Genomic DNA, 25,451 nt, shown 5'->3' on the forward strand with positions numbered 1-25,451 from the left:
CAAACTCACACACACAATGTGGAAATAGCAGTCCTTATCAGTAATTAGCTGGAAAAGATCTGGGAACCCATGCACTCAAGACTCTCATTCTAGTAGAGCCAATAGATATATACACAACTGGTCAACAGCAATCAAGCTACATTTAAGAGCTAGCATTGTTTGGTCCGTGTTGAAGTCCTTATTCTCATCATCTGTGAGCTAACAGCTCCTCTGGGGCAGGCGCTAAGTGAGGCTGCTGCATTAGTGGTTTTATCATTGATTTGTTGGTTCGCTGATGCAGAAGAGGTGTTTGTTTCCAGTAATCCAGATTAGAGCAAACAAACTCTCTGTAAACTGTCATATCCATGGTTTACCATCGTCAACCTCTTTGGGCTTAGTGCTTACCCAAAGAAATGATGGCAAAATTATCCATCTTCTTGATCACTCGTCTCATTTAGGGTTGCAGCTAAACGGGAGAGGTGGGATTCACCGAGGACTGGTCACTTGGCTGACAGAGAAGCAGACAACCACACTCTCATCTCCACAGAGTTGTTATGTCTCCAGACCACAGGAGGAAAACAACTAAAGTATAGAATATTAATTTTACTGCAGTGAGACTTGCTTCTGCAGACAATTTTTTTTAAATGTAAAAATAAATAAATAATAAGTTCAATTCCATTCAGCATTTTTGGGATTGACTAAAATCTTAGTAAAGCCCACAAAGAATACATCATCCTACAAACAATTAGAGAACAGATTATGCATTTCTGTGTCCCACATTGCTATAATTGCCTCCAAACTTGCCACCAGAATGATCCACTGGGCTGTTTTGCACTTTCCTTTATATGCGTGATCATTTCTTTTCCTTTTTAAAAAAAAAAAAAAAAATTAAAATTTTATTTCAAAATGTAAAATATCTTTCACCTCATCAACTTTTTCCACTGAAGGAGTTTTATCTTTAGCTGAAGCTAATGCAGACAATCACGTGATTAAGAGTGGATTAAGAAGAAATTATAACTGCTGGATTTTTCTTAGATGGGATGCAAACAAAACAAGACTAAGAAAAAGTTCATGGACTTGGTCCTCAAAGGAAAGCCTTCTTTTTGTAAGTCTCTAAAGGGCAGGAGAGATAAGAGGCTACCAGGACACCTGAGCCACATGCTCATCTTATTAATATTGCATGGGAAAGACAGAGGCAGTCGACACAGGTGGTAATAGGATCCTCCCATTGGGAACAGTGGGAGATTCCCCCAGTCCTTCCCATCATCACTTCAACACTACTAACTCACTGCTAGTCAAATGTAAGTAATCGTGTTATGCATAATCAGAAGCGCTTCATGTCTGAGATGATACACTGGATAGGAGAATTTTCTCAGACACTACAGGGAATGAATAATAGGAAGGCACTGCTGTTTGATTGGGGAGCTCTTTTCAGCCGCTTGTCACCGCTGACTGACGGCCACATAAAGCTTCTGCTAATCCCCCGCCCTCCCCTCGCTCCCAGATTCACATAGTCACCGGTGAAAACAGCAGGTTAAACAGTGCAGCATTTCCCCTGCATTATGTCTCATTGCTCTCATCCTCTGCCCACCTTGTTAAAAGCAACCTGGGCGGACAGAATACCAATGACAGAGGCAGCGTGCAGGTCTGAGATAACAGCCAGTGGCGAGCCGATCAGAAACCCAAACCCCAACATCTATCTGTTGGGGAGCGCGAGTAACAAGAGCAGCAGCACAGAAGACGGTCTGTCAGTGTTTATTTACAGAGTATTTACAGTCAGGGGGAAAACAGAGAAGGCAGCGTGGTGATGCATGTCACCGAGCTACGTTTGCGCATCCTTGTAGAGAACATCTGCCACCAGGGCTCGCACTGCGGCCGGATCATCAGCATCTGTGGAGGCGAAACACAATGTGACGGTTACCGCTGAAACCGGAGTACTGACATCAGGGCTGCCACAAACAATTATTTTGATAGTCGACTAGTCACCGATTATTTTTGATTAGTCGACTAATCAGATCATCATCCATTGGACGTACAGCGTACAGCTTATTGCACCAGCAGCATCTGGTCTTATATAACTATCATTAGCTTACAGCTTGAAAATAAAGACAAGATGGTAGTTTATTAATTTTTAATGAAATTTGCAGATTGTTTCGGTGAAGTTTAATAAACTCCTTGCTTTCTAAAATATAACAGGACACCGGAGTATATTATCCAGCGTCTCAAACTTCTGATGATCAGCTGTCTGCTTGAAGTTTATTTAGCTGTGCAAAAACTATAACTTTAATCTTAGCCAAACCGATTTACTCAGGAACAAATAAAATACTAAAGAAAGCCAAACAATAACATTTTAAGTTATCTAAGTGACTTATATATCATGTTTAACCTGAGTAGCGAAAGACAGTGGTGGGTTTGAAAACGATTTGCCGGGAGTCCGGTGTTCTCACGGCTCTAGTTAGCCTTGCCCCCGCCTAGCTAACGAGCTAGTGGGTAACAGACGTCTCCGAAAACGTCGGAGAGCTTTTGAAAATATGTGGTGTCTTGATAAACTGAGCAGATATTTGAGGTTTACACAGCTACATTCTCGCCTGAAAATATGTTAAACGTTTATTTTGTGACCCAGAAAGAATAATAAGAGTAAAGTTAAAACTAACTAGCTGCCGCCATTGTTGACAGCTGCGCTATGAATTCTGGGACACAGCTTCTTCTTCTTCGGGGTTTAACGGCAGCTGGCATCCTTGTACATGCAGTGCTGCCATCTTCTGTTTCAGTCCGTTATTACACCCTTAAATCCTACTACTCATTCCTGCGTCCTTTGTGATCTTACAAAGCTTCAAACGATGCGTCGACTATTAAATTAGTCGTCGACGATTTTAATAGTCGACATAATCGTGACTAGTCGACTAATCGTGGCAGCCCTAACTGACATGTGACCAGATTAACATGACTTCACAGGAAATGACTCCACAAACGTTCACGGTGCATTCGGGCACGGTCTGATAGGCACCGTGTCAGATTACACAATTAGGAAAGCCATACATTATGGCCGTGACTGATGACATGTTGGAGATCGACCAATCACAGCTCGCAGCCTTTCACAGCCTGTTGATGTCACCGGGATTAAACAGGAATTTACACAAACAAAGGCGCAGATCATATCGACTCATATCGACTCATATCGACTGTTTCAAGCTCAAATGGAAAAGATGTTAGCTTGCATCTTCTATTGGGTAATCGTAAGAAGTCTTACATAGGGGAAAAAGGCAAACCCCCCCCCCCCCCCCCCCCCCCCCCCTAAATTTCAGCCTTTTTGTGGAAGTAATAATCAATCATCGTGCAATTTACATTCATAATGCAAATATTTTAGTTTATACTCAAGAATATTTGCTTTAAACCTTTAGTTTATTATTTGGCAGACTTTCAAATATAAACCTACTAATCAAACCAGCACATTATTATTTTTTGAGACATTAAGATGCTAAATTGCATTTGTTTTCCTAAACAGAAGAATTAGTTTTAAGTGGTTGATTATTATTTATTCCTGATTCATTTCTGACTTCTCCAAGAAGTATTACATTTGTTAAGTAGTTTTGCATTTGGCTAGAGTCAGTGTTACAGCACAGTCTCAAGAGTCTAAACAGTCTTTACAGGGCCGTAGAAGGCCTTAACACATCAGCAGGACAGGTAGCTGCTCCTTTGTGCAACAAAGAATAGGATGAGCACTGCCAGAGCTACAATATAACCTCCACGAGGCCACAAGTGTGAATGTCTGAGCAAACAATCAGTGGGCCCTGTGCTCGCTGCCTGGCACCATTGAGCCCGATTGGCATTTGCCATCGAATACCAGTATGATGTAAATACTTGGGAGGACAAGGAGACGAGACTAAGATCTTCTGCACTTTTTAAAATGATCCTTAATATTTTCCAGTGTGTAATGCTTCCAGTATTTCTTTTACACATAGGATATGAAGGTGAAGTCATAGCATTGAATTTGAGTGCAGGATTTTAAGCTGCAGTGCTCTAAATTGGTACAAATCATTATTCCAATTGTCCTCTCACATACTTTCTGTGATCTCAATTCCCTCTCTCAGGTCTGTCCCAGTTTAGGATCACTAATCCCGCAACACCCACTGAAAATTTACACAGCATGCTTTTAAATGTCAGAGTACTCAACATTTTTAATACAGTTGTTTACATAGTCTGTTATCTGTCTCCAGAAGAAAAAATACCCTTCATATTGAATCCAGGCTGTTAACTGGGGTGAAAGTAGATGCTATTTCAGCTTTCCCTCCAATGCGTTGCACTGCCCTCCAGGCCTCGATTGCGAAAGAAATAGAAATCAGATTTGAAAGAGGTCTTAAGCATCCACTCATTGTATTTACTTCAGATCACTTATGTTGGTTCCCTGTAGGCCGACGACTTTGTTGTTGGTTGCGCATCATTGAAAAGGTCCTGGAAACGGTCACACCACATCGTAAAAGGGATTTTTTTAAAATCCCAGTGAATCTTTAAGAGACGGCACTGTGCTGAGGTATTCTGTGTGTGACTATCAGACACTATTGTTGGGAACATCTGCCCCTAAATTTCAGAACCTTCTGGGAAACAGCTGCAGATTAAGTGAGTTAATACATCAGTGAGCAGCTATATTTAGTCCTGAACTACACACTGGATAAATATGACTTTTTGTGGACATAAACGCCTAACTTCACAGTCAGCCTCCCACCTTCATCTCTACTTTGATGTCAGGTATGCGCCGCTTACCTTGCACCGCTCAGCAAACATCGCTGACACTTTACAAGCTGATGTTTGAACTCGTCCGTCACAAATTTGAAAATGCCCACGTAGGAGCAGCTGATTTAGAAACCTTCCCCTCTTTGTGATGGAGAACTGGCAAACTCATAATCAGCGCTTGGCTAAAGGGAGCTTATTATGGTGAAAAAGCAGCAGGGGAGCGCCTCAGAGCTGCTGCTGACATTTCAAGGAGGTCAGGGTGAGGCAGCTAAAACCATCGACACCTAGAGAACAGTTTACCTTCTTTTCCTTCAAACTACTGGAAATTGTAGATGGCAGATGGACAGCAACGATTAAACAACAGATAAGGAAGACGACTGGAAGCGTAAGCAGGACCACAGTCATTTACTTCTCCCCACATTTACAGTTGCACCGTGACTGTGTACTCTGCACCAACTTGAGGCCTCTAATGGAGAACACTGGGCAGAAAAAAACTCAGATGCATACATCGCAGCGACACGCAGTTCATTTTAACCACATACACTGTAGATGGTAACTGTTCTTTAATTTCAGCTATATTTGCATGTAAAGCGAGCAGTCAAAGGGAAAGGCTGGGTAATAAACAACCAGTTTTTATAATACAGCCAGAAGCAGCTAAAGTGTGTGCCTGCAGGAGGAGAGCATAAACTGACACTACAGCGACGTGTAGAAAAAGCCACAAGACTTGAATTAACACTCAATTAATACCCAACGTTACATCTAACCAGTTTACAATATCCTAGTTATATTTGTTTGGTGATCAATAGGAATTCTTGCAGAGACTGTGCTGCAAACTGTTTCTTTAAAGAAGAGTAAGAACTTGCTGGCAGGGCCTCGTTAGTTGTAAAGTCTGTCATGGTGGGGTCATTTTCTTCCTTCCTCCTCATCAGTATTCAGATCAGAGCCCCAGTTGGGCTCTTATTCGCCCTCAAACTGAGGAGGTGTGTGCTTGACTCCGAACGCTGAGCTGCCGACGTACTTACCGACTCCCAGCATCTTCAGGTGGCTTTTAAAGCCGGGCTTTTCCTCCAGCACTCGCAGCAGGTTGGTGGATTCCATGCGCTCCAGCTCCACCTTCCAGTAGATGTAGATTTTGTGGTTGAAGCTGACATAGACGAGGCAGGGCCCGTTTTTGCCCTCCTTACATGTGTACTGACCTGCAACCAGAGAAAACCTGAGAATCTTACACACAGTTTTTACTCAACAGGTGGTGGCAGTGATATGAGGGACCGTGCTTTGTGAATACAAATAAACAAATCAGCAATCCTCCGCTGCCGGGCTACTGTAGCCTCCACACAACACAACAAGTCTGATCTGTCTGAGGAGCTGAGAGCAGAGGGGAGTGAGGCCTGAACACCTCATTTAAACTCAGCAGGTGGAAAGCAGCAAAAATGGCTGGAATCAGAGATCTCAGGCGTCTTTTGTCTCTTTCTTTAATCCACTTAAAACCACACATGTCACACTAGGCGCCTCAGATTAACTGTCCAAACACTGCAGAGAGATCTGACAGCACAGATAAGAAAGACAGAGAGAGGAGAGGAGAGGAGGAAAAGCTCAAAGCAAGGCGAGGCTAAAGTTCTATGCTGCCATCTGGTGGAGCAGGTTTGAAATTCCACCTTTGTTTGAGGTTACAAACGCCTGGACTAAGGTAAGAAATCAGGTTGTAGAGAGCACGAAAACTGCAGTGAGGCCACGGGAGTGAAAATATATGAAAAGTCCAGAGGATTTTCACATCTTGTTTGAACTGTTAGTGTAATAAATATCCTCGTCACTTAGCTACAAAAATGATTTTCCACTAACCTGCAAAATGTAATGTAACATGTGGGAAAGCTGAGATATACTGATGACAATGCAGTCATTTTCTAAAGGGTTCAGTCATTTAATTTGAGAACCTTCAGTTTTCTGGTTATTATTAAGGGTGTGGGGTAAAGAGCTGTCCTTCACCTGAGCTCACAGTTTTAGCTTGTTATCTCTGGCCCAGTACGCACATGTTTGTGGCCCATGAACTAAAAGGAGTTTGAAGCTAGAGCTTGGGAGGAGTTGTAGCTGAGGTGTTGTCAAACATTTAGGTACCTTAACCTCAAATCCAGAAGTGTAAAGCAGATCATTTCCTGCTGAGAGAGGAAAACAGTGGAAAATATTCCAAACACCTTCTCCTCAAACAGTCAGAACCTCAAGTGAAAAATGGTTTCATCTGCATTAATCTGGAGCTGTGTGGACAGCCTGAGGGAAATATCTGTGTCTTCAGCTGCTGAAAGCTCCGCTGCGAGAGGCTCAGAGACACATTAAGCAGAATCAACAGATTTATGGATGTTCAGCAACTCCGCTAATCCAGAGGATTAGAAGACTCCAGGTGGATTTACCTGCAAAAATGTGTAAACGATTTACAGAGCACAGATCTGAGCATACACATGTCTGTTTATCATTTATTCTCTTTGCCTTAAGCTCACCATCAATACTGAGCTGAGTGAGTTAACGTGAAAGCCAAAAACGCCCCAGCGGCTTGTTTTTAAGTGTGTCACATTCAACAGTGAGCTGAAAGTCGCATTATAAGTTGGACAAAGCTGCAGATTTAGATCTACTGTTGGAAAGGTCCGAGTGGCGCGTCGTCGCATTAGCCGAAAATTTGACGAGTGTCTGTGACCGTCACAGAAAAACGACGGCGGAGCAAAAACAAGGAGGAGGTGGTGTGACGTCCCTCACCTGCACAGAAGGCGTTGACGTTCTCGTCGAACTGGAACCTCACCACGGTCCGATTGTGGTCGATGATGTAGGTTTGACCGTCCCAAGCACACGCCACCACCTCCTCTCTGCCGTCCCCCTGGAAGAAGACACAAACACAGACGCACACAGGGTTGCTGCGTAGCTGAGCGCATACACAAAGGCAAACGCACATTTCTGAATTAATTCAGCATGTAATCGAGTAGAAACAGTTGTCTGGTAAAAGTTTTTAAGTGAGCAGGGTAAAGGGTAAAAATCTGAATTTGGTCGGATATTGTTCTTGCTGTGGTGGCTTAATGGAGATCAAACTGGTATAGTATATACTAAAGTGACTAACTTGAAATACCCATGAGTGCCGAGAAGAACAGAGAGACTTTCTCGACAGCGGCTGCATGACTGCAATGTCACGTGTAGCCTACACGGGGGGTTTTATTTTGAAAACTAAATGGCTTTTCTGTGCTGTTGTTACGTCTGACTTCCTGCCGGCTTTATCTGCATTTTAAGTTAAATGTTAGTTAAATGAGTCCCATCAGCTCCAACAATTTCTAATAACACACGTAAGAACATTAAAAACAGACGAGTTAGCAAAACATCTGTTTTTCACTGGAAACTAAAAAAACAAAAACAAACAAAAGGTTTATATTTTTGTTAAAAGTTGAAAGCGTCCACGAGTGTCGGCCTGTCGCAGAGACTCACTGTGACGTCGAGCTTCTGCAGGGCAAACAGCTGATGATCCACCTGCACCGACCACAACAACTGCTCCGAACTGTTCATCAGCTTCAGCGTCCCTGTGACACGGGGAGGCAGAAAACAGGTCGGCCTTAAAAATGGTCAAAAATAAATCAACACGGCTAAAAACTGCTGTTGTGTACAGACTGTCACTGTCATATGCATTTTAGCCAACAAATTAAAAAACTCTTTCTCCTGCTTAACCAGCTTGTTCTAGTTGATAGAAAAGCACAGACTTCTCCACAGAGATGTGAATTTTAAGTGTTTAAAATTCCCATCCTACCATCTAAAGTACAGAGAGCAAACAGTCCACACGTTGACGACTCTTCCTTGGATCCTGTAAAAAAAACCCAAAAAAACACACACACACAAAAAAACTGAATTCTTCTATTAATATGCAATCAGCCATTTTTTTGTGAGTTTTTTTAAAACCATATCAAACGCACTTTTATATGTTTTTACTGTCACACCGATCGCAGTATGAAAGGAAATCATTTGCATCATCTGTGTTTCTGCATCTCAGCAGGATGATGAGAAGAGGAGACTTAAAGAAATTGTACAATTACAACACACCTAAAGAAACCCACTGAGACGAGACTCAGCTGCAGTTTAAAAGTGTCTCCAGGTGAGCGACAGGGCCCGGGTTTACCTGCAGACGCCCTCTGTCCCCACATTATTTACCTCATCAGCGACCCAGTAAACAAGCGTAGGTGCGAGTGTAAAACGAGCCGGCTGGTAAGAGCGTCTACCTTTGCTAATGCTGCCGATGAGGTGAGTGGAAACGTTCTTGTTGTGTATCCGCCCGGTGGTCAGATGGAGAACTACGTCTCTGGAGGGCCCCTCGCTGTGAGGAGGGAAATCACGCTAAATTAATCCAGTCCATCAATCAATTTAACCGACACTCACATTATAATGGAGGAGGCGTCTACCTCCCAGGCGTGGTGGGGGTGTCGTCGCCAGAGTCGGAGGAGTCCTGTTGCGTCCAGGAGCAGAGCAGGATGGCGTAGCCGCAGCCTGGCTGAGACACCATCAGCTCAGGTAACCCCTCTGGACCCGGGTTCACTGACAGACTGTCCACCTGCAGAACAGCCAATACCTGATTATTTATTCAGCTAGGTCTCATCTATGGAGGGCCTTGAGTGCCCAAACGCCCTTTTCCATCAGTACCTACTAAGGTCAGCTCGCCATGGTTTTATGGGTTTTCTGTCTAATGGAATAATAGTTTGTAATGATTGTGAAGGCACATGTTTGAAATGTTTGAAATAAAAATGAACTGAACTGAACTGAACGTTTTCACAGTGGTAATACAAAATAATGTCACGTCTACACAGGCGGAGGTACCGCTCATTGGGGTGGACTACGCTAAAATAATTTGGTAAAATGCTGCCACCTAGTGGTGAAAGTTTTCATTAAAGTTTGCTGAGAAAATATAAAGTAGTTTATTTATAAGGTGCACCTTACTGGCACTAGACTGCACCCTCTTTTGCGTTCAGAAGTGCTTTAATTCTTTGTGGAACAGATTTAAAAAGGTCCTGGAAACATTCCTCAGAGATTTTGGTCCATACTGACATGATAACATCACACAGTCGCTGCAGATTTGTTGGCTGCACATCCATGACGCAAATCTCCCTCTGCACCACATCCCAAAGGTGCTCTATTGTACTGAGATCTGATGACAGCCTGTGAAGTACAGAGTACATGAGGAGATGTGTGCACTGTGATCCAAGGGATAGATGTGGTCTGGAACAACACTCGGGTAGACCGTGGGGTTTAAATGATGCTCAGTTTGTACAAAGGGGTCCAGAGTGTGCCCAGAAAATACCCCCCCCCCGCATCAAATCAAGTTTAGTGATTTCACATGCTGGTAAGAAACAACACCTGAGCTCACCTGTCCCTCCAGAAGCCATTTCTTCAACAGAATCAGCTGACCAGGCCCTGCATCAGAGCTGTCAGACGGCTCCTCCCAGCGAAAGGCTCGCACCACTCGGTCTGTGTATCCCACCACCAGCTCGCAGCGCCCATCTCCATCTGCAGACACGCACACGCTGCACTCAAAAATCACAAAAATCCACATTTATCACAGAAGAATTTAGCGAGAATTTACCAATATCACTGATGAGGATGACTTTGGTGTTGGCGGGAATGTGCTGGGTGAGGAAGGGCTTCTGGTCATCAGGTGACTGAAACTCGTGCTGGCTGGATGAGTCTGCCTTGCTCGCGGCAGCAGCTGTGAGGTCAAAGAGGTGAAACCAGCCCTCTGCGCCCACGGCAACCACGAAGTTCTGACACAGAAAAAATAAAAATAAAAACACGCCGTCACATCAAATCCTAAACCTTCAGACAATATGCAGCTTCTGACTTCTCTGTTCTCACCTTTCCTTTGTTGCACACATCTCCAACAGCAACGCAGGTCAGCTGGGAAAGCACAACACACCACATGAGCCACAGATCACATGACACAAAAGGATTTTTCTAGCACCTGCACTGACCATGCCCACGCAGGACCTTGTGATCCAAGGTTTGGAGTCATCGTTCTTGTAAACAAGCAGCTTTCCGTTGGTGTCTCCTACGACCAGCTCGTTCAGCTGCAGAGAAGGGAGACAGCCGTGTTAGTGGAGCAGTTGAACAATCAGGTAACACAGGTCATAAAATTTTTTTTTTTACTCTTCTTGATCAAGACAAATTCTAAACTGAGAAGCTAAAAAGTCATTAATTGTGAGACAAAACATCATTATATTTTGCTAGGAAAATGGGGAATAGATGTGTTTGTGTTTGGAATCACTGTCATGCTGATAAACAGAGCCACTGCCAATCAGATGTTTTCCAGGTAATTTGGCACACATCAGCAATAGTGGATCAAAATGTGAGTTCTCTAACACGACACTGGCTGAAACCCTAAGTTGTCATGTGCAGACACAGCACTGATTCGTCCCTTTAGTGTGGTGCCTTTTTAATTGTTTTTTCAGTCAGGTAAAAATGAAAAAGATCAGGAAGCAAACAGCACTCAACTGAAAATAAGTTAAAAAGCAGCCAGTGTCCGAACAACCAAGGAGAACTTGAAAAAAAGTACCAGAATTTCTTCCTCTTTGGAAGCAAGATGGAGAAAGAAATGAGCGGTGACTCAAGACTTATTATAATAAGAACAGACTGCAAAAAGTCTAGTTATCAAACCATAAATAAATACATTACTAAATATATTTAGAATTTAATTTAAACATTTAAAAGTCTGCATTCAAGAGGTCCGAGAAGACAAAACAAACATTAACGATAACAATAATAAACAAAAGTTAGCTTAGCTTCCGTACCGAATCGTTGTCTGCGTCTCCCAGACAGATGGCGTGAGGAAACAGAGTCCCTGTGAAGTCTAAGCTAACCCGGTGCACATAGTTCAGAGAGCGCATAGCTGATAGTCTTTGTATTCCCTTTACGGCCGCTGATTTACCGATACTGCTCTGGCTACCTCATTCACGCGCTCACCGCCTCCTCCTAGTAAACAAAACCACGTGACCTAATATCTACGGGATCGTAGCAGAGACATAAAAGGTGATCCGCAAACCAAAGCACTGATCTGCCTGGACGTGTTCCTGTTTCCATATATATATTTTATTAGTAGTAGTAAAAACATGTACGCACATGTGTATGTTTGAAGAAAGAGAGCTTTTAAAACTGAGCTAGTTTACGTACGCTGTGAAATACTGACACCTGGCGGTCAATGAGCGTAAGTGCATACTTTCAAATAGTTTGATTTTCGTTCTTGCCTCTGTTCTTTCTTTGCTGGACCCCCATAACAGCAAAGAAAATTACATTATGTACCCAGACCATGCACCTGGTGATCTATTGAATCTTCCCCAAGTTGGTGAAAAAGTAAATCTCATCGTTATCTTATTAATTTAAACATTTTGCAAACAAACACGATATTAAAACATATTAAAGCGTGAAAAGCACCAAAACGAACACTCAAAGTGAAGAAAACTAGCTATTAAACATAAACATAAGCTAAAATTAGAAAAAAAAGTTATTTAAACTTGCAGATGTTATTAGATCATAGTCCACATATTATTTATTAATGCAATTTGCACTTCTCTCTTACACAGTGTCAGTCCTTTTAACTAAATTCGGGTTTGTTTTTTATTTTTATTTTAACATTGTTGCTTATTTAACACAACAATTTCTCTTGTGGAATCTATCTATCTATCAATCTGAAACAGGGCAGGATGGGAGGATTTACTTCTCGGTGACAACGTCCACTGCTGTCCTCTAGAGGGCGCCCGTTAATTACAACTTTACCTGTAAAGCAATAAACGACGCAGGCGTGAGGGAGTTAAATCAGTGTGAAGCCAAACATTCTAGAAGAGAAGAGAAGCTCCACTGCAGAAGAGTTATTTTTAACTTTGTCAGCCATAATTATAATTCAGTTTAAAAAAACAAACAAACAAAAAACAATAAATGATATGATACTATGATGAATTACATTTATTTTTGTAGAGATGAAGTGTTTATCGGTCTTTCTGGGTGACTGAGCCTGCCACAAAACAAACTGAGAGATAATCCCTCGCATCCCCCCCCCCCCCCCCCCCCCCGCCCCGCACACACACCAACACCAAAGAAAAGAGGGAAAAATACAGAAAGTGGTTAAAGAGGGAACTCGGGTAGACAGATGTCATATTAATTATTACACCCAGCTTTGAGTGGAAGGCCCCTCGAGTAAAGTGAGTGCCCTCCCAGCCTCTGGACGACGAGCAGCAGCGGAGAGAGAGAGAGAGAGAGAGTCCTCACAAAACGATAATTGGACTGTGGAAGCCCGCTAACAGCGTGGATATATGTTTCAGAAAGATCAGGCAGGGCGGAGGGGCGCAGGGGGGACGCTGAATAGGACCCACGCCTCTTTTCTAAACTCTCCGGCTGGGCTTTGAAGGAGAAAGTGGAGGTGGTGTGTGTGTGTGTGTGTGTGTGTGTGCGTGTATCTGTGTGTGTGTGCCTGAATGTGAATGCCACAGAAAATTTGAACTATTTATGGCAATCCCCTCTAAAGGCGCGCATGCACGGGTGCCCAGAATAAGGGGGGAGAGAAAAGAGTGCGCGCGCACACACGCAAGAAGTTCACCCGCAAAAACTGAACCCCAAAACAATCCTAATTCTGTTTAGTGCGCAAAGTTGTGCGTGCATGCGCAAAGACGCGAGAGAGCGTGTTGGAGTTTGTGCGTGTTTTCTTGTTATGCACCTCTCAGTCCCGCATAGAGAGTCCAGTTACGCGCACAGACCGAGGATTTGCGCCTCCTCGTTCCGCTTGTGCGGCCGATGAGGCGCGCAAAGTGGAAAATTTTACAAAGTCCCGCAAACGAGCGGCTGTGTGTAAAGAAATGGCACAGACAGGGACCAGAATCAGGATCGGGCAGAGAGAACGTCGCACACTTCACTTTGTGAATAGATTTTATGCACAGTTTGTGTTTTCTCTCGCTCCTCTGTATTTTAGCTGACCTGTAAAAAACAAAAACAAAAAACAAACCCAAAACAAAACGCGTGACTGTCCACCTGGAAATGCATCAGACTGAGTTCGGTGTGGACTTCTATGAGTCTGTTTCACCTTCTCGTAAAAAACCCCTCTCCTCTCACTGTTTGTTTAGTGCTTCAAGTGGCACGCGTCAGGCGCGCGGCGCACCGGTACCGGGGCAGGAGCCCAAGGTGTATCCACGCGACCGGAGGGCGTGGCCAGCCCCTCAGCCACCCGTGTTGAAAAGCAGTGGCGTCTTTCTCCGAGAGCTCAGAGCAGCTTTGAGGAGCGCGAGGCAGCATCAGCGGAGCTGCGACTGCCCTCCTAACCAATAGTAGCACCCCCCCCCCCCTCCACATTGGAGCAAGTGCGCGACCAGCGGCCACAGCACGTGAACGGCACGAGCGGGACGCGCTCCCGGAATCTCTGCGATTCTTTAAAACTTCTGTTTTTTTCCCCACACGCGGGTAGGGACCTCACGACCAAAATGGAAATTAACGCGAGTCAGCAGCAGCAGCTGATGCCGCCCGCGTGCTTCTTCTCCGCGCAGAGCGTCCAGCTGAGCGCGAGCGGCAGCGGGAAGTCCGCGAGCAAGCAACCGAAGCGTCCGCGCTCCTCCTCCCCGGAGCTGCTGCGCTGCAAGCGGCGGTTGAACTTCGCGGGTTTCGGCTACAGCCTGCCACAGCAGCAGCCGCACGCGGTGGCGCGCAGGAACGAGCGCGAGCGCAACCGCGTGAAGCTGGTCAACAACGGCTTCGCCACGCTGCGGGAGCACGTGCCAAACGGCGCCGCCAACAAGAAGATGAGCAAAGTGGAGACACTGCGCTCCGCCGTGGAGTACATCCGCGCGCTGCAGCAGCTGCTGGACGAGCACGACGCCGTGAGCGCGGCGTTCCAGGCGGGCGTGCTGTCGCCCGGCATGTCGCAGGGATACTCCGCAGACATGAACTCCATGGCAGGCTCCCCCGTGTCCTCCTACTCATCCGACGAGGGCTCCTATGACCCCCTAAGTCCGGAGGAGCAGGAGCTGCTGGACTTCACAAACTGGTTCTGAAGAGCATCCGTGCGAGGTAAGCGCACACGTCACCGCGCTCGTTCCAGGCACCATCGTCATTTAACTCCCGACAAACCTAACTTCCCGTTTCTCCTCCTCCTCGCAGAAATATGGATCAGCTCACTTTATTGCTCTCCTGGGCTTGGGATGGTCCCGAGGAGGAGAAGAACAAGATGGTCCTCCCCGGTCCACCTGACAGTCTCAGCAGGGTCCCGGAGCCTTAACTGAACATCAGGCCGGAGATCAGCGCCAAAGGATTAAAGGAAGACGGGTCTCCCACATGCAGCGTGGGAATCCAAACTTTCTGTGTGTCCCCTTGATAAAAAACAAACAAACAAAAACAAAACAAAAACAAAAGAAAATGACCCTAAAGCGATTCACGCTCTCAGCACATTAAAAACTCTTCTATGCCAACCCCATCACAGTAGCACCAACTCTCTCTCAGACGCTGACTTCAGAAAAATGCTTCCAAGTCACGGATTTATTCTATAAAATTCTATATCAAACGCTCTTTTTTTTAAGATATATTAAGATATTTTTGTATGTAAGAGATTTATAGATGTTTTGTACACATCCTTTTGTATATATTTTGTCTATATATTTGCGAAGTCGCTTCTATACCTCCTGCCTATGTAGACGTGTAGTCTATTATTCTCTGGCTGTTGTGTTCACGAGGTTCCAGAGGGAGTTTGATACTCCGATGTTTTATCCTATAGCACCGATGTGTCTTATTTAATAGCAGAACCACGTTATTGCATTATGTCATGTCACAATGATCAAAAACTTATGCAGCTATTGTCCAAACAGAGTGCAATAGCCACGCATTGTCTCTTTATACTGCCAGCTCTATATCCTCTCCACATAAGCGGAAGATAAGAAGTCTTATAACCATATTTTCTACACTCTAGTCTAAAAATAAAACGAGATGCTACTGAATTACTGTTCATGTCTTAATTTTAAAGTGTGTGTGTGTGGTGGTGTGTGTGTGTCGGGGGGGGGGGGGGGGGGGGGGGGGGGACGGACGACGACGACTGGGTACAGTTTTCCTTGTGTGGCCATTAAAACCAACATGAGTAGATGGAATACGTGGAGATAAAAGGGGAAGAACGCACGTTTTACGCACGATGCATTTTCTCTTTTCTTGTTTGAAGCTGAGCGCAGAGTGGCTCAACTAATTCTGTAGCCGCAGGTCTTTTACTAGAGAACTCTCACACCGCTATCTCTTTCTCCTTGGTAATACCAGCCAGCACCTTCAACCCAACAGACGCATTTTTTCACACTCGCAAAACATGCGTAAAACTCCACTTTGTCTCCATTTTAAAAACACACATACACCTCCTCCACCACATTGATGTCGTGAAAAATAAAAATACTGCTGTGATATTTCTCTTAACAACATGACCTTAAAATGAACACACCTCTGCAGTTAATGAACCCTCGAGTGAGCTTTTCAAGCTAGTCTTCCTTAGCGTCTGTGCGCACGAAGCGGCTGGAAGGTGGATCGCCCAAGTTGTAGGATTACAATGACACTATTTCCCCCAATTTAACTCACACCGAGAAATATAATTCAAGTAAACAGGAGGCTTTAAAATTTGCAGATGGAGGGCATGACGTGAGATTGTGAACTAGAGCTCTGAGGTTTCTGCACAACTGAGTTTGACAGGTAGGGCGGAGGCTGCAGCCGGACGCGTGTCTGGTTTAATGAGTGAATGGGGTCTGAATGGTGGTCGAGTGGAGACACGGAGCTGAATTGGCTGATGGCGTGTGCCTCCTGACAGCAGCATGCCGCTGAACACACAACCACCACCTGGGAGGGGAAAAACATCCGTCAGAGTGTGGGGTTCAACATGTTGGTGTTAATGTGGGTGTTTATGCAGAAATGGCGTTAAATACATAAATAAGACACGTTTTAGTGAAATTCTTTGGAAAAACTCGTGTTTATTGTAAATATGAGCGCACAAAGGAGAGTTCGTGGACCACCAGAGGGCCTGAGAGAGAGGCAGAGGGTCCTCCTGGCTCATTCAAAAACACAAGTTATTAGAAAACTGTCTGAGTTTAGCATTAACTTGCAGACACTTCATTGTTTGTACAATAATTAATAAACAATTATAATATCTATTCACTTAATCTATTTATTAGAAGCACAGAAACAAACAGGTTTCCCCACCTCAAACACTGCCGGGCGAGGACCTGCAACACTTCAGATCAAACAGATGATACCTCTAAATTCTGTATATATTTTCTGATGTGAGTAAAATTTTCTGCCAGCTTGGAATAACTTTAAACCCGAATAAAACTTTTCCATCAGAATAGCACACGAGAAAGGTTTGATCCCACTCTTGTATGTGCAAATACATCTCTAATTTCCTCACCTCTTTCAATTTACTTCAAGACCTTTTATTTTGAAAGGCATCTTGAACTTCAATAAAAATGAGATGTGATTTTTTTTTTTTAAGTTTTCAAATTTAACTTTAATTCAGTGTCTAAAAAAGTGAAGTAAGAGGCACGGCAGCCTCCAGCCAAGCACCATCACAGTTTAACAAGTAAACAATTATGATGACTGGATTAAAATAAAACATAAAACAAATAAATAAAAAAGACCTCCAACACACAACCAACAGTGAGAGGTCCGCAGACTTTGTCATGGGGCTCAGCAGTGGGGGGAAAGCCACACAGTGGTACTTTATGACTCAAGGAACCTATGGAGTGAGGAACTTTGTTTCTCTAAAGATAAAATCAATGTTTTGGATTGTTTTAAAAATATAAAACGACAACTTATGGCAAGTAGGGCAAGCCCAGAGAGTGTACACAAAATACATGTTTATTATTATAGACTGTAAATAAAAGATGCATTTAACCTTATAGAGTCTATATAAAAGATGCATTTAGGCTTATGGACTTGTTGAGTGTTTTAAAACCAATCTATATGGATCTGAGCTCACTGACTAATGACCCAGTCACATGATGAACTATACTAACAACCTTCTGGAATCTGAGGAGGACCAAAATTACAAAATGAAAATCAAGTTGTTTTAAGTAAGACAAAACAAGTGACTGAGCCCAGGAAGTCCACAGGAAAGTGTTTATTGGAGGGAAGGGGAGGATGCTGAAAGTTAATGTTTACTTTTTTATCATTTAGCTGTATTTATTTAGCAGGAACAATGGACAGTACATAATACAAAGCTACTTTCCTCCTGTAGTCTCTGGTAAGAAGACCCTAAGCTCACCTGCAGCCACATTTTCAAACTAGATGGAGTTCAAAACATGCATCTAAAGAGTCACAATAAAAGCAGTTTTGACTGTTTTCTCTGGTGACATAGAGCTTACAAAGGTTTGCTGCCTGTCACAGCTCATTATGTTTCCCTCAGCGGCAGTCTGTCAAGCGTGCACAAGCGGCAGGAGAGCGCGGCCATATCTAATTGGCAAAGCTTAGGCAAAACAAAGGCTCAAACCACATCAGTTGAGTATCTTAGCGAACATCATTCATCAGTGTTGATTAAGTTGGACTGAACTGGACGGTAGCCAATAGCTCTGCTGCGCTGCTGCATTTTTCTCAAATGTTTTTGTGTCTTTTTTTTTTTTAATAAACTCCACAACAATGAACACTTGTTACATGAATCAGAGCGTCAGACTCTGAAACTACAGCAGCCACAGAAGATTTCAGGACCACAGACAGCACTTTACTGCTCTGTGACGTGATCCACATGCCTCAGAGAAACGACAGAGGCTGGAAACAGAACATACTCAGCACACGTGTGACGTAAAGGACATGCGCACAGGAAGAGACCAGCAGCAATGTGACCACCTGAGACTGTGCGATGCCAATAAAATTCAGCTACTCGTACAGATGAGAGATGGAGTGGGAAGTGCAGAGTAAATTCATTTCTATTTTCAGGGAATTGAAATGACTGCTAAAGGGAGCGCAGTGCAAACAAAGTGTAAAATGTAACGTGGATATAAACACACACACACACACATGCTGCAGAGCGTTTACATTATTAATGCAGAAAAAAATAAAGGAGACAATAAAAATCTGACTCCTTGACAGAAGATAACTGATGGTTTCACAACTGTATTTCCATGGTTTATTCATTAATTGAACTATAAAAGGTCAAAAACATTTTGGCTTCCAAAATCTTGACTCTTGTTTATATTCAAAGTATTCATATGGAAATATGTGTTTACACAGCTGTCGAGGAGAGAGATTGTTTGAACATCACCCCACAGAAGTCCCTAAGGGATCGTCAGTCTAATGATCGACTTATCTTTTATCAGTGTGTCATAAACATCCAGTGTAATTTCTGTTCTGGCGGCTTTTATCACCAAGGCTTCTGTTATTTTTTTAATGTCCAACAACAAACACTTGTCTCTGATAGTCTGTTAAATTATTAAAAATCCTGTATTCATAGTTTTTATCATTAGAATGTGAAAGCATTCTTTCAGCGAGTTCGTCTTTAAGATCTAAATATCTAATTGCATAAATATTAGTGCTTATTTATATATATACATTTTATGAAACCCAAACTAATGCTGAATGTCTAATTTAGAGCAATTTAAAATGAAAGAAATAAGTTTCAGGTGCAGCGGAGATAGCAAGGTATAATGGTTTCTTCCACTCTAAACTCAGTCTTGCTGGTTGTTACCAGCAAATTTAAAGGTTAAAGCTAGAAGTGAAATGTAACAAAGTTGCATAATTTAAAAGAAATACTTTGTATCTCCACTACAAATGTCCTTTTTAAAATCATTTTTCTGTTTGTCACATGTCGTCTTTTCATACAAGCAGACGTGGCTCAGCTGAGATATCATCCACAGAGTGCTGAGGTCAAAGGTTGCTGGAGTCATCAAAAGGGTTGGAAATCACCGACTTGTGAATGAGCATGAAGAGGGGCAGGTAGGCCAAGAAGTCCAGCAGGTCCAGAGGAGGAATGTGCTGCAGCTCCAGTCTGACGGCCACCTCCTGATCCAGGTGGATGCCCCCGGCCTTCAGCTCCAGCAGCAGCTGCTCTGCGCTGATGAAGCCCTTCTGAGCACCCGCATCGCCCTGCTGGTCCTCCAGGAGGAACAGGAAAAGTTGCTGCAGGAGTTAATAACAATCATAGTTTTTGACATGACCTCAAACATGGAAAACTGGCTCTGGTCTTGCTCTTTGAACCACTTCAATTCAATTCAATTCAATTCAATTCAATTCAATTCAATTCAATTCAATTCAATTCAATTCAATTCAATTCAATTTAATTTTATTTATATGGGCAGCACGGTGGCACGGTGGCACGGTGGTTAGCACTGTTGCCGCACAGCAAGAAGGTCCTGAGTTCAATTCCACCATCAGGCCAGGGTCTTTCTGTGTGGAGTTTGCATGTTCTCCCCGTGTTTGCGTGGGTTCTCTCCGGGTACTCCGGCTTCCTCCCACCGTCCAAAGACATGCAGCTTGTGGGGATAGGTTAATTGATTAATCCAAATTGTCACTAGGTGTGAATGTGCGAGTGAATGTGAGTGTGAATGGTTGTCTGTCCCTGTGTGTTAGCCCTGCGACAGACTGGCGACCTGTCCAGGGTGTACCCCGCCTTTCGCCCTATGACAGCTGGGATAGGCTCCAGCGCCCCCCGCGACCCTGAAAAGGATAAGCGGAAGCGAATGGATGGATGGATGGATAGATAGCGCCAAATCACAACAAAAGTCACCTCAAGGCGCTTCATAGGTACAGAGAAAAACCCAACAATCATATGACCCCCTATAAGCAAGCACTTTGGCGACAGTGGGAAGGAAAAACTCCCTTTTAACAGGAAGAAACCTCCGGCAGAACCAGGCTCAGGGAGGGGCGGCCATCTGCTGCGACCGTTTGGGGTGAGAGAAGGAAGACAGGATAAAAGACATGCTGTGGAAGAGAGACAGAGGTTAATAACAGATATGATTCAATGCAGAGAGGTCTGTTAATACATAGTGAGTGAGAAAGGTGACTGGAAAGGAAAAACTCAATGCATCATGGGAATCCCCCGGCAGCCTACGTCTATTGCAGCATAACTAAGGGAGGATTCAGGGTCACCTGGTCCAGCCCTAACTATATGCTTTAGCAAAAAGGAAAGTTTTAAGCTTAATCTTAAAAGTAGAGATAGTGTCTGTCTCCCGAATCCAAACTGGAAGCTGGTTCCACAGAAGAGGGGCCTGAAAACTGAAGGCTCTCCCTCCCATTCTACTTTTAAATACTCTAGGAACAACAAGTAGGCCTGCTTCCAAACTGGAAGCTGGTTCCACAGAAGAGGGGCCTGAAAACTGAAGGCTCTCCCTCCCATTCTACTTTTAAATACTCTAGGAACAACAAGTAGGCCTGCAGAACAAGAGCGAAGTACTCTAATAGGGTGATATGGTACTACAAGGTCATTGAGATAAGATGGGGCCTGATTATTTAAGACCTTGTATGTGAGGAGCAGGATTTTGAATTCAATTCTGGATTTAACAGGAAGCCAATGAAGGGAAGCCAAAACAGGAGAAATATGCTCTCTCTTTCTAGTCCCTGTCAGGACTCTGGCTGCAGCATTTTGGATTAGCTGAAGGCTTTTCAGTGAGTTTTTTGGACATCCTGATAATAATGAATTACAATAGTCCAGCCTGGAAGTAATAAATGCATGAACTAGTTTCTCAGCATCACTCTGAGACAGGATATTTCTAACTTTAGAGATGTTGCGCAAATGGAAGAAAGCAGTCTTACATATTTGTTTAATATGTGCGTTGAAGGACATGTCCTGGTCAAAAATGACTCCAAGGTTCCTCACAGCGTTACTGGAGGCCAAGGCAATGCCATCCAGAGTAAGAATCTGGTTAGATACCATATTTCTAGGCTTTTCAGGGCCGAGTACAATAACCTCAGTTTTATCTGAATTAAGAAGCAGAAAGTTAGCGGCCATCCAGGTCTTTATGTCTTTAAGACATTCCTGCAGTTTAACTAATTGGTGTGTGTTATCTGGCTTCATGGACAGATAGAGCTGGGTGTCATCTGCATAGCAGTGAAAATGTATGCTATGTCTTCTAATGATGCTGCCTAAGGGAAGCATGTATAATGTAAACAGAATTGGTCCTAGCACTGAACCCTGTGGAACTCCATAATTAACCTCAGTGTGTGAAGAGGACTCTCCATTTACATGCACAAATTGGAGTCTATTAGATAGATATGATACAAACCACTGCAGCGTAGTACCTGTAATACCTACAGCATGTTCTAATCGTTCTAATAGGATATTATGGTCGACAGTATCGAATGCTGCACTAAGGTCTAGCAGGACAAGCACAGAGATGAGTCCACTGTCCGAGGCCATAAGAAGATCATTTCTAACCTTCACTAAAGCTGTTTCTGTGCTGTGATGAACTCTGAAACCTGACTGAAACTCTTCAAATAAACCATTCCTCTGCAGATGATCTGTTAGCTGTTTGACAACTACTCTTTCAAGGATTTTTGATATGAAAGGAAGGTTGGAGATTGGCCTATAATTAGCTAAGACTGCTGGGTCTAGAGATGGCTTTTTGAGTAAAGGTTTAACTACAGCCAGTCTGGCTCAGTGGCTCTTCTCTCGCTGGCTATTTGGGTTCTGGCAGAGCTTCGCAGAATGCCCAAGTAAATTTCTGCTGTTTTACAGAGTACACTTGTGTGTTGTTATTGTGTGTGTGCTCTTTAGGGAAGCCTCAGATTACCACAGGCTGTTTCTAGTCTTTTTTGAGTGCACCTGTTTGCACAGTTAATGCAGTCAAGGTACTAATTGTCAGACGCGGAGGCGGAGTAGGGGTGGGAGGGTTATAATCCCTCTGGCAAACACCCATTGCTGCTGCCCCCCCCCCAACTTCTCCAGTTAACAACCCTATCCCTAACAGCTCTGTAATTACGAAGCCTCCCCTACCTGGCCAGGGGCTCAGTTTCCAAACCCATGGCTGCAGGCTTTCATGTTCCTCCTGCCTTTCTATTGCTCAGTACTTCCTTCTGTGACTGAGTACTGGGCCAGCTGGTAGATCCATCCTGGTCCATCTAAGATGAGCCGTGTGTCTCAGGCTGATTACAGGGCTGGGCGGAGTGGACGGCATGTTCACTGCTGGGCACTTTAATGAGATTAAGGCTGTGCTAATCTATGAAAAGGGAAAGGCACCCCTCTCTTTCTCTCCCTGACTTGCTTCCCTCATTTCTATGCATGAGGGGTGAGTGCCTCTCATAAAAAAAGCTTGCTGTTTAAAGGATGCCTTGGAATTACTCTTCAAAGTGTTTGCCAGCATTTATTTCATTATAATTATACCAGCGAGGCCATGAAAAGAGGCGGAGACGGCTTGTGTGGAATAAATGTGACTAATGTGTGAGTTAATCTGATGTTGCATTGAGGGCACATCATGAAAACAAACTCCAGAGTGTAAACATGAGGCAAAGGAAGCTTTCACTGCACCTTAGCTTTGAAGAGTCTCACTTCCAAGGATCGGAAGTCCATGCTGCTGATTAGCGATCGCATAAACTCGCTGAAAGGAAAAAGCAAAAATAAGAACATGAGCTGAAAACTTTTCAAGGTTTAATTCTACCTGTAGAGAAGTCACATCCAGAATATCTTCACTTTTAAACTCATGTTTCCAAGTCCAAAGTGAGATTACCCCGATGATGTAATCAGGGTATTTTTCAGGCTTTGGGAAACTCCCGAAAGAGAGGAGCTACGTTTATATCTTTATAAAGCTATAAAGTGAAATCACAACGGATCTGAGAGCTGCTTTGAAATAAAGCTTTACTGCCAGTCAGATAAATTCACAATTAAAATGTGATTTCTTAAATGTTACTTGTCTTAAAAGTAGTGCAGTACGTTACTTAATTACTCACCGGAAAAAGTAATTGTTGCATTACTTTGGCATTATTCTATAACATGACCTGAAATACATTGCTACACAATTACCAGCTAACAACATAAACCTGAGGCTACAGTCCCACATACTGACATAAATCCCTATCCTAATGAGGACACACAAGATCCAATGCAAAGCTGGAAACGAGCCCAAAGAGCCACAGTGATTCTAGCCGGTTCCAGAGAACAGGAGCTGGCGAACACTCAGTGTTGAGTAAATGTAACACGAGTAACAACACAATTAACTGTAATGTAATTAATGAAGTTAGTACAATTTAGCTACATTACTACTGACAAATGTAATGTGATTACAGTAACATGTTAGTTTGGAATGTGTTACACCCAGCACCGGTTACAACACTGCAGATCATTAAAACAAGATTTACACCCATGAGCTCAAAAGTAACAATCCCAGAAATGTTTGTAATGTTCAATGCCTAACGTGCGCTGTTTGTGTGTATAGAATTGTTTATTATTCTTTTTAAATAAGAGGGGAAAAAACACAAGTAGTTTACTGGCCTAAAGATTAAAAACATAAAAAAGACCCTAAATAATCCCATACACAATACAAGCTACCAAACTGTATGACACACACTTATACAACGTGTGGATGCACATCATTTAGTTCATAGAACATCTGCTTTTTTTTTTTAGAGCTATTTATAACCTTATTTTCATTTTTTAAATTTATTGTTTAAATGCATTTATTTATTTGTTTGTCAAGTCATTTGTATTTCTGCAGCCCAAACTCACATGTAAAGGTTTCATGGTTTTCAGAGACACATGTTTAACTGTTTAACATCGAGTGTATAATATCTGATACATGAGGTTTATTTTGGCATTATTTCAGCCCAGCGTCAGACTGGCGACCTGTCCAGAGTGTACCCCACCTCTCGCCCTGTGGTAGCTGGGATGGACTCCAAACCCCCCCCGATTCTGATAAGGTTTAGAGAATGGATGGATGGATGACAGTTATTTCATGGTTCAGGCTTTACAGAGTTAAAAAGAGACACATAAAAAAACTCCCTAATGTTTTGAAACAGATAAAAACAACATATTATTTTAAAATTTGGAAGATTCCTACATCTAACCAAACCAAATAGTGTCTGAAATATGTTTTTCCAACAGAGCTTATTTTTTGCAATAACTGAAAAAAAAAAGAAGAAATATGATCAACTTTTTGCAGAGGAAACCAGATTAGGGTTAAGTTTATTTACACATTTCCAGTTTGTATAGTTTTGCTATTTGATTGCAAACCTGTTCTGATTTCATAATACAGACACAAAGTGGCTCCATGAGCCTCCATAGCACGCTGCACTAATTCTTTTATTGACTAAATCATGAAGTGTAAAAGAAGAGAGCAGCTGGCCTTTAAGGACAAACGGGATTGTTGTGAATACAAATAATTGTGGTCATGTAATCGCTCCAAAAATAGGAAAAACTTTGGCGGCATTTTTTGGCGGGTTTGTCCTGTGCGACGTCGTGTTTACAGCAGACGTGATGGTAAAATGTTCTGAGTCCATTGTGGTTGTTCACAGTAGCCAAACAATGCGTGGGCAAACGGGGACACCCCGCCACAGTAACGGATAAAACTGCTCTGGTTTTGAGTCCATGTGGAGGTTTGGGGAGGGGTGTCAGCGACCGGACGCACACTCTGCAGCAATGTGACAAGTCGCAGACCGGCACAATCTAGGTCTGCTCGGATAATTAGAGGGAGACTGGTCCGATTATGTGGGCACAGGCCTCTCCTGTCCAGCGTGTGGCACAGCGACGGCCGTCCCTTCTCTAACGAGCGCCCAGTGTTAATGAGCCCCTCCTCGCCGAGCGCTCAATGGCCTGTTAGACCAAA

The 25,451-nt window shown here is 43.4% G+C and overlaps 3 protein-coding genes across 6 annotated transcripts in view; 1 reads left to right on the top strand and 2 right to left on the bottom strand.

Annotated features, from left to right (window-relative positions):
- Positions 1–1,718: 1,718 nt before the first annotated feature.
- itfg2 (integrin alpha FG-GAP repeat containing 2) lies at positions 1,719–11,708 on the bottom strand. Its single transcript, XM_004548455.3, has 12 exons — positions 11,505–11,708; positions 10,689–10,784; positions 10,573–10,614; positions 10,304–10,481; positions 10,088–10,227; positions 9,129–9,277; positions 8,949–9,043; positions 8,483–8,536; positions 8,167–8,258; positions 7,453–7,570; positions 5,733–5,906; positions 1,719–1,869 (listed from the first exon to the last, which is right to left on the bottom strand). Exons 1-12 carry the CDS (start codon positions 11,598–11,600, stop codon positions 1,802–1,804), a joined length of 1,302 nt encoding a protein of 433 aa, XP_004548512.1. The 5' UTR covers positions 11,601–11,708; the 3' UTR covers positions 1,719–1,801.
- Positions 11,709–13,301: 1,593 nt separating this feature from the next.
- On the top strand, positions 13,302–15,680 carry ascl1a (achaete-scute family bHLH transcription factor 1a). Its single transcript, XM_024805574.2, has 2 exons — positions 13,302–14,760; positions 14,851–15,680. Exon 1 carries the CDS (start codon positions 14,178–14,180, stop codon positions 14,742–14,744), a length of 567 nt encoding a protein of 188 aa, XP_024661342.1. The 5' UTR covers positions 13,302–14,177; the 3' UTR covers positions 14,745–14,760; positions 14,851–15,680.
- A 2,132-nt stretch (positions 15,681–17,812) lies between these two features.
- Positions 17,813–25,451, bottom strand: part of LOC101478573 (uncharacterized) — a 65,418-nt gene continuing 57,779 nt past the window's right edge. For 3 of the 4 annotated variants that reach the window (XM_023152657.3, XM_023152656.3, XM_004548453.3), the window contains exons 14-15: positions 23,162–23,231; positions 17,813–19,818 (exon numbers count right to left, since the gene is read on the bottom strand). In XM_023152657.3, the coding sequence (XP_023008425.3) occupies positions 19,567–19,818; positions 23,162–23,231 (322 nt within the window). In that variant the 3' untranslated portion in view covers positions 17,813–19,566. Of the gene's footprint in view, positions 20,620–23,161; positions 23,232–25,451 lie in introns of all 4 variants that reach the window. The other variant, XM_076875944.1, reaches the window with a different exon arrangement.

The sequence above is a fragment of the Maylandia zebra genome, linkage group LG17 (genome assembly GCF_041146795.1).
Source record: "Maylandia zebra isolate NMK-2024a linkage group LG17, Mzebra_GT3a, whole genome shotgun sequence".
NCBI lineage: Eukaryota > Metazoa > Chordata > Actinopteri > Cichliformes > Cichlidae > Maylandia > Maylandia zebra.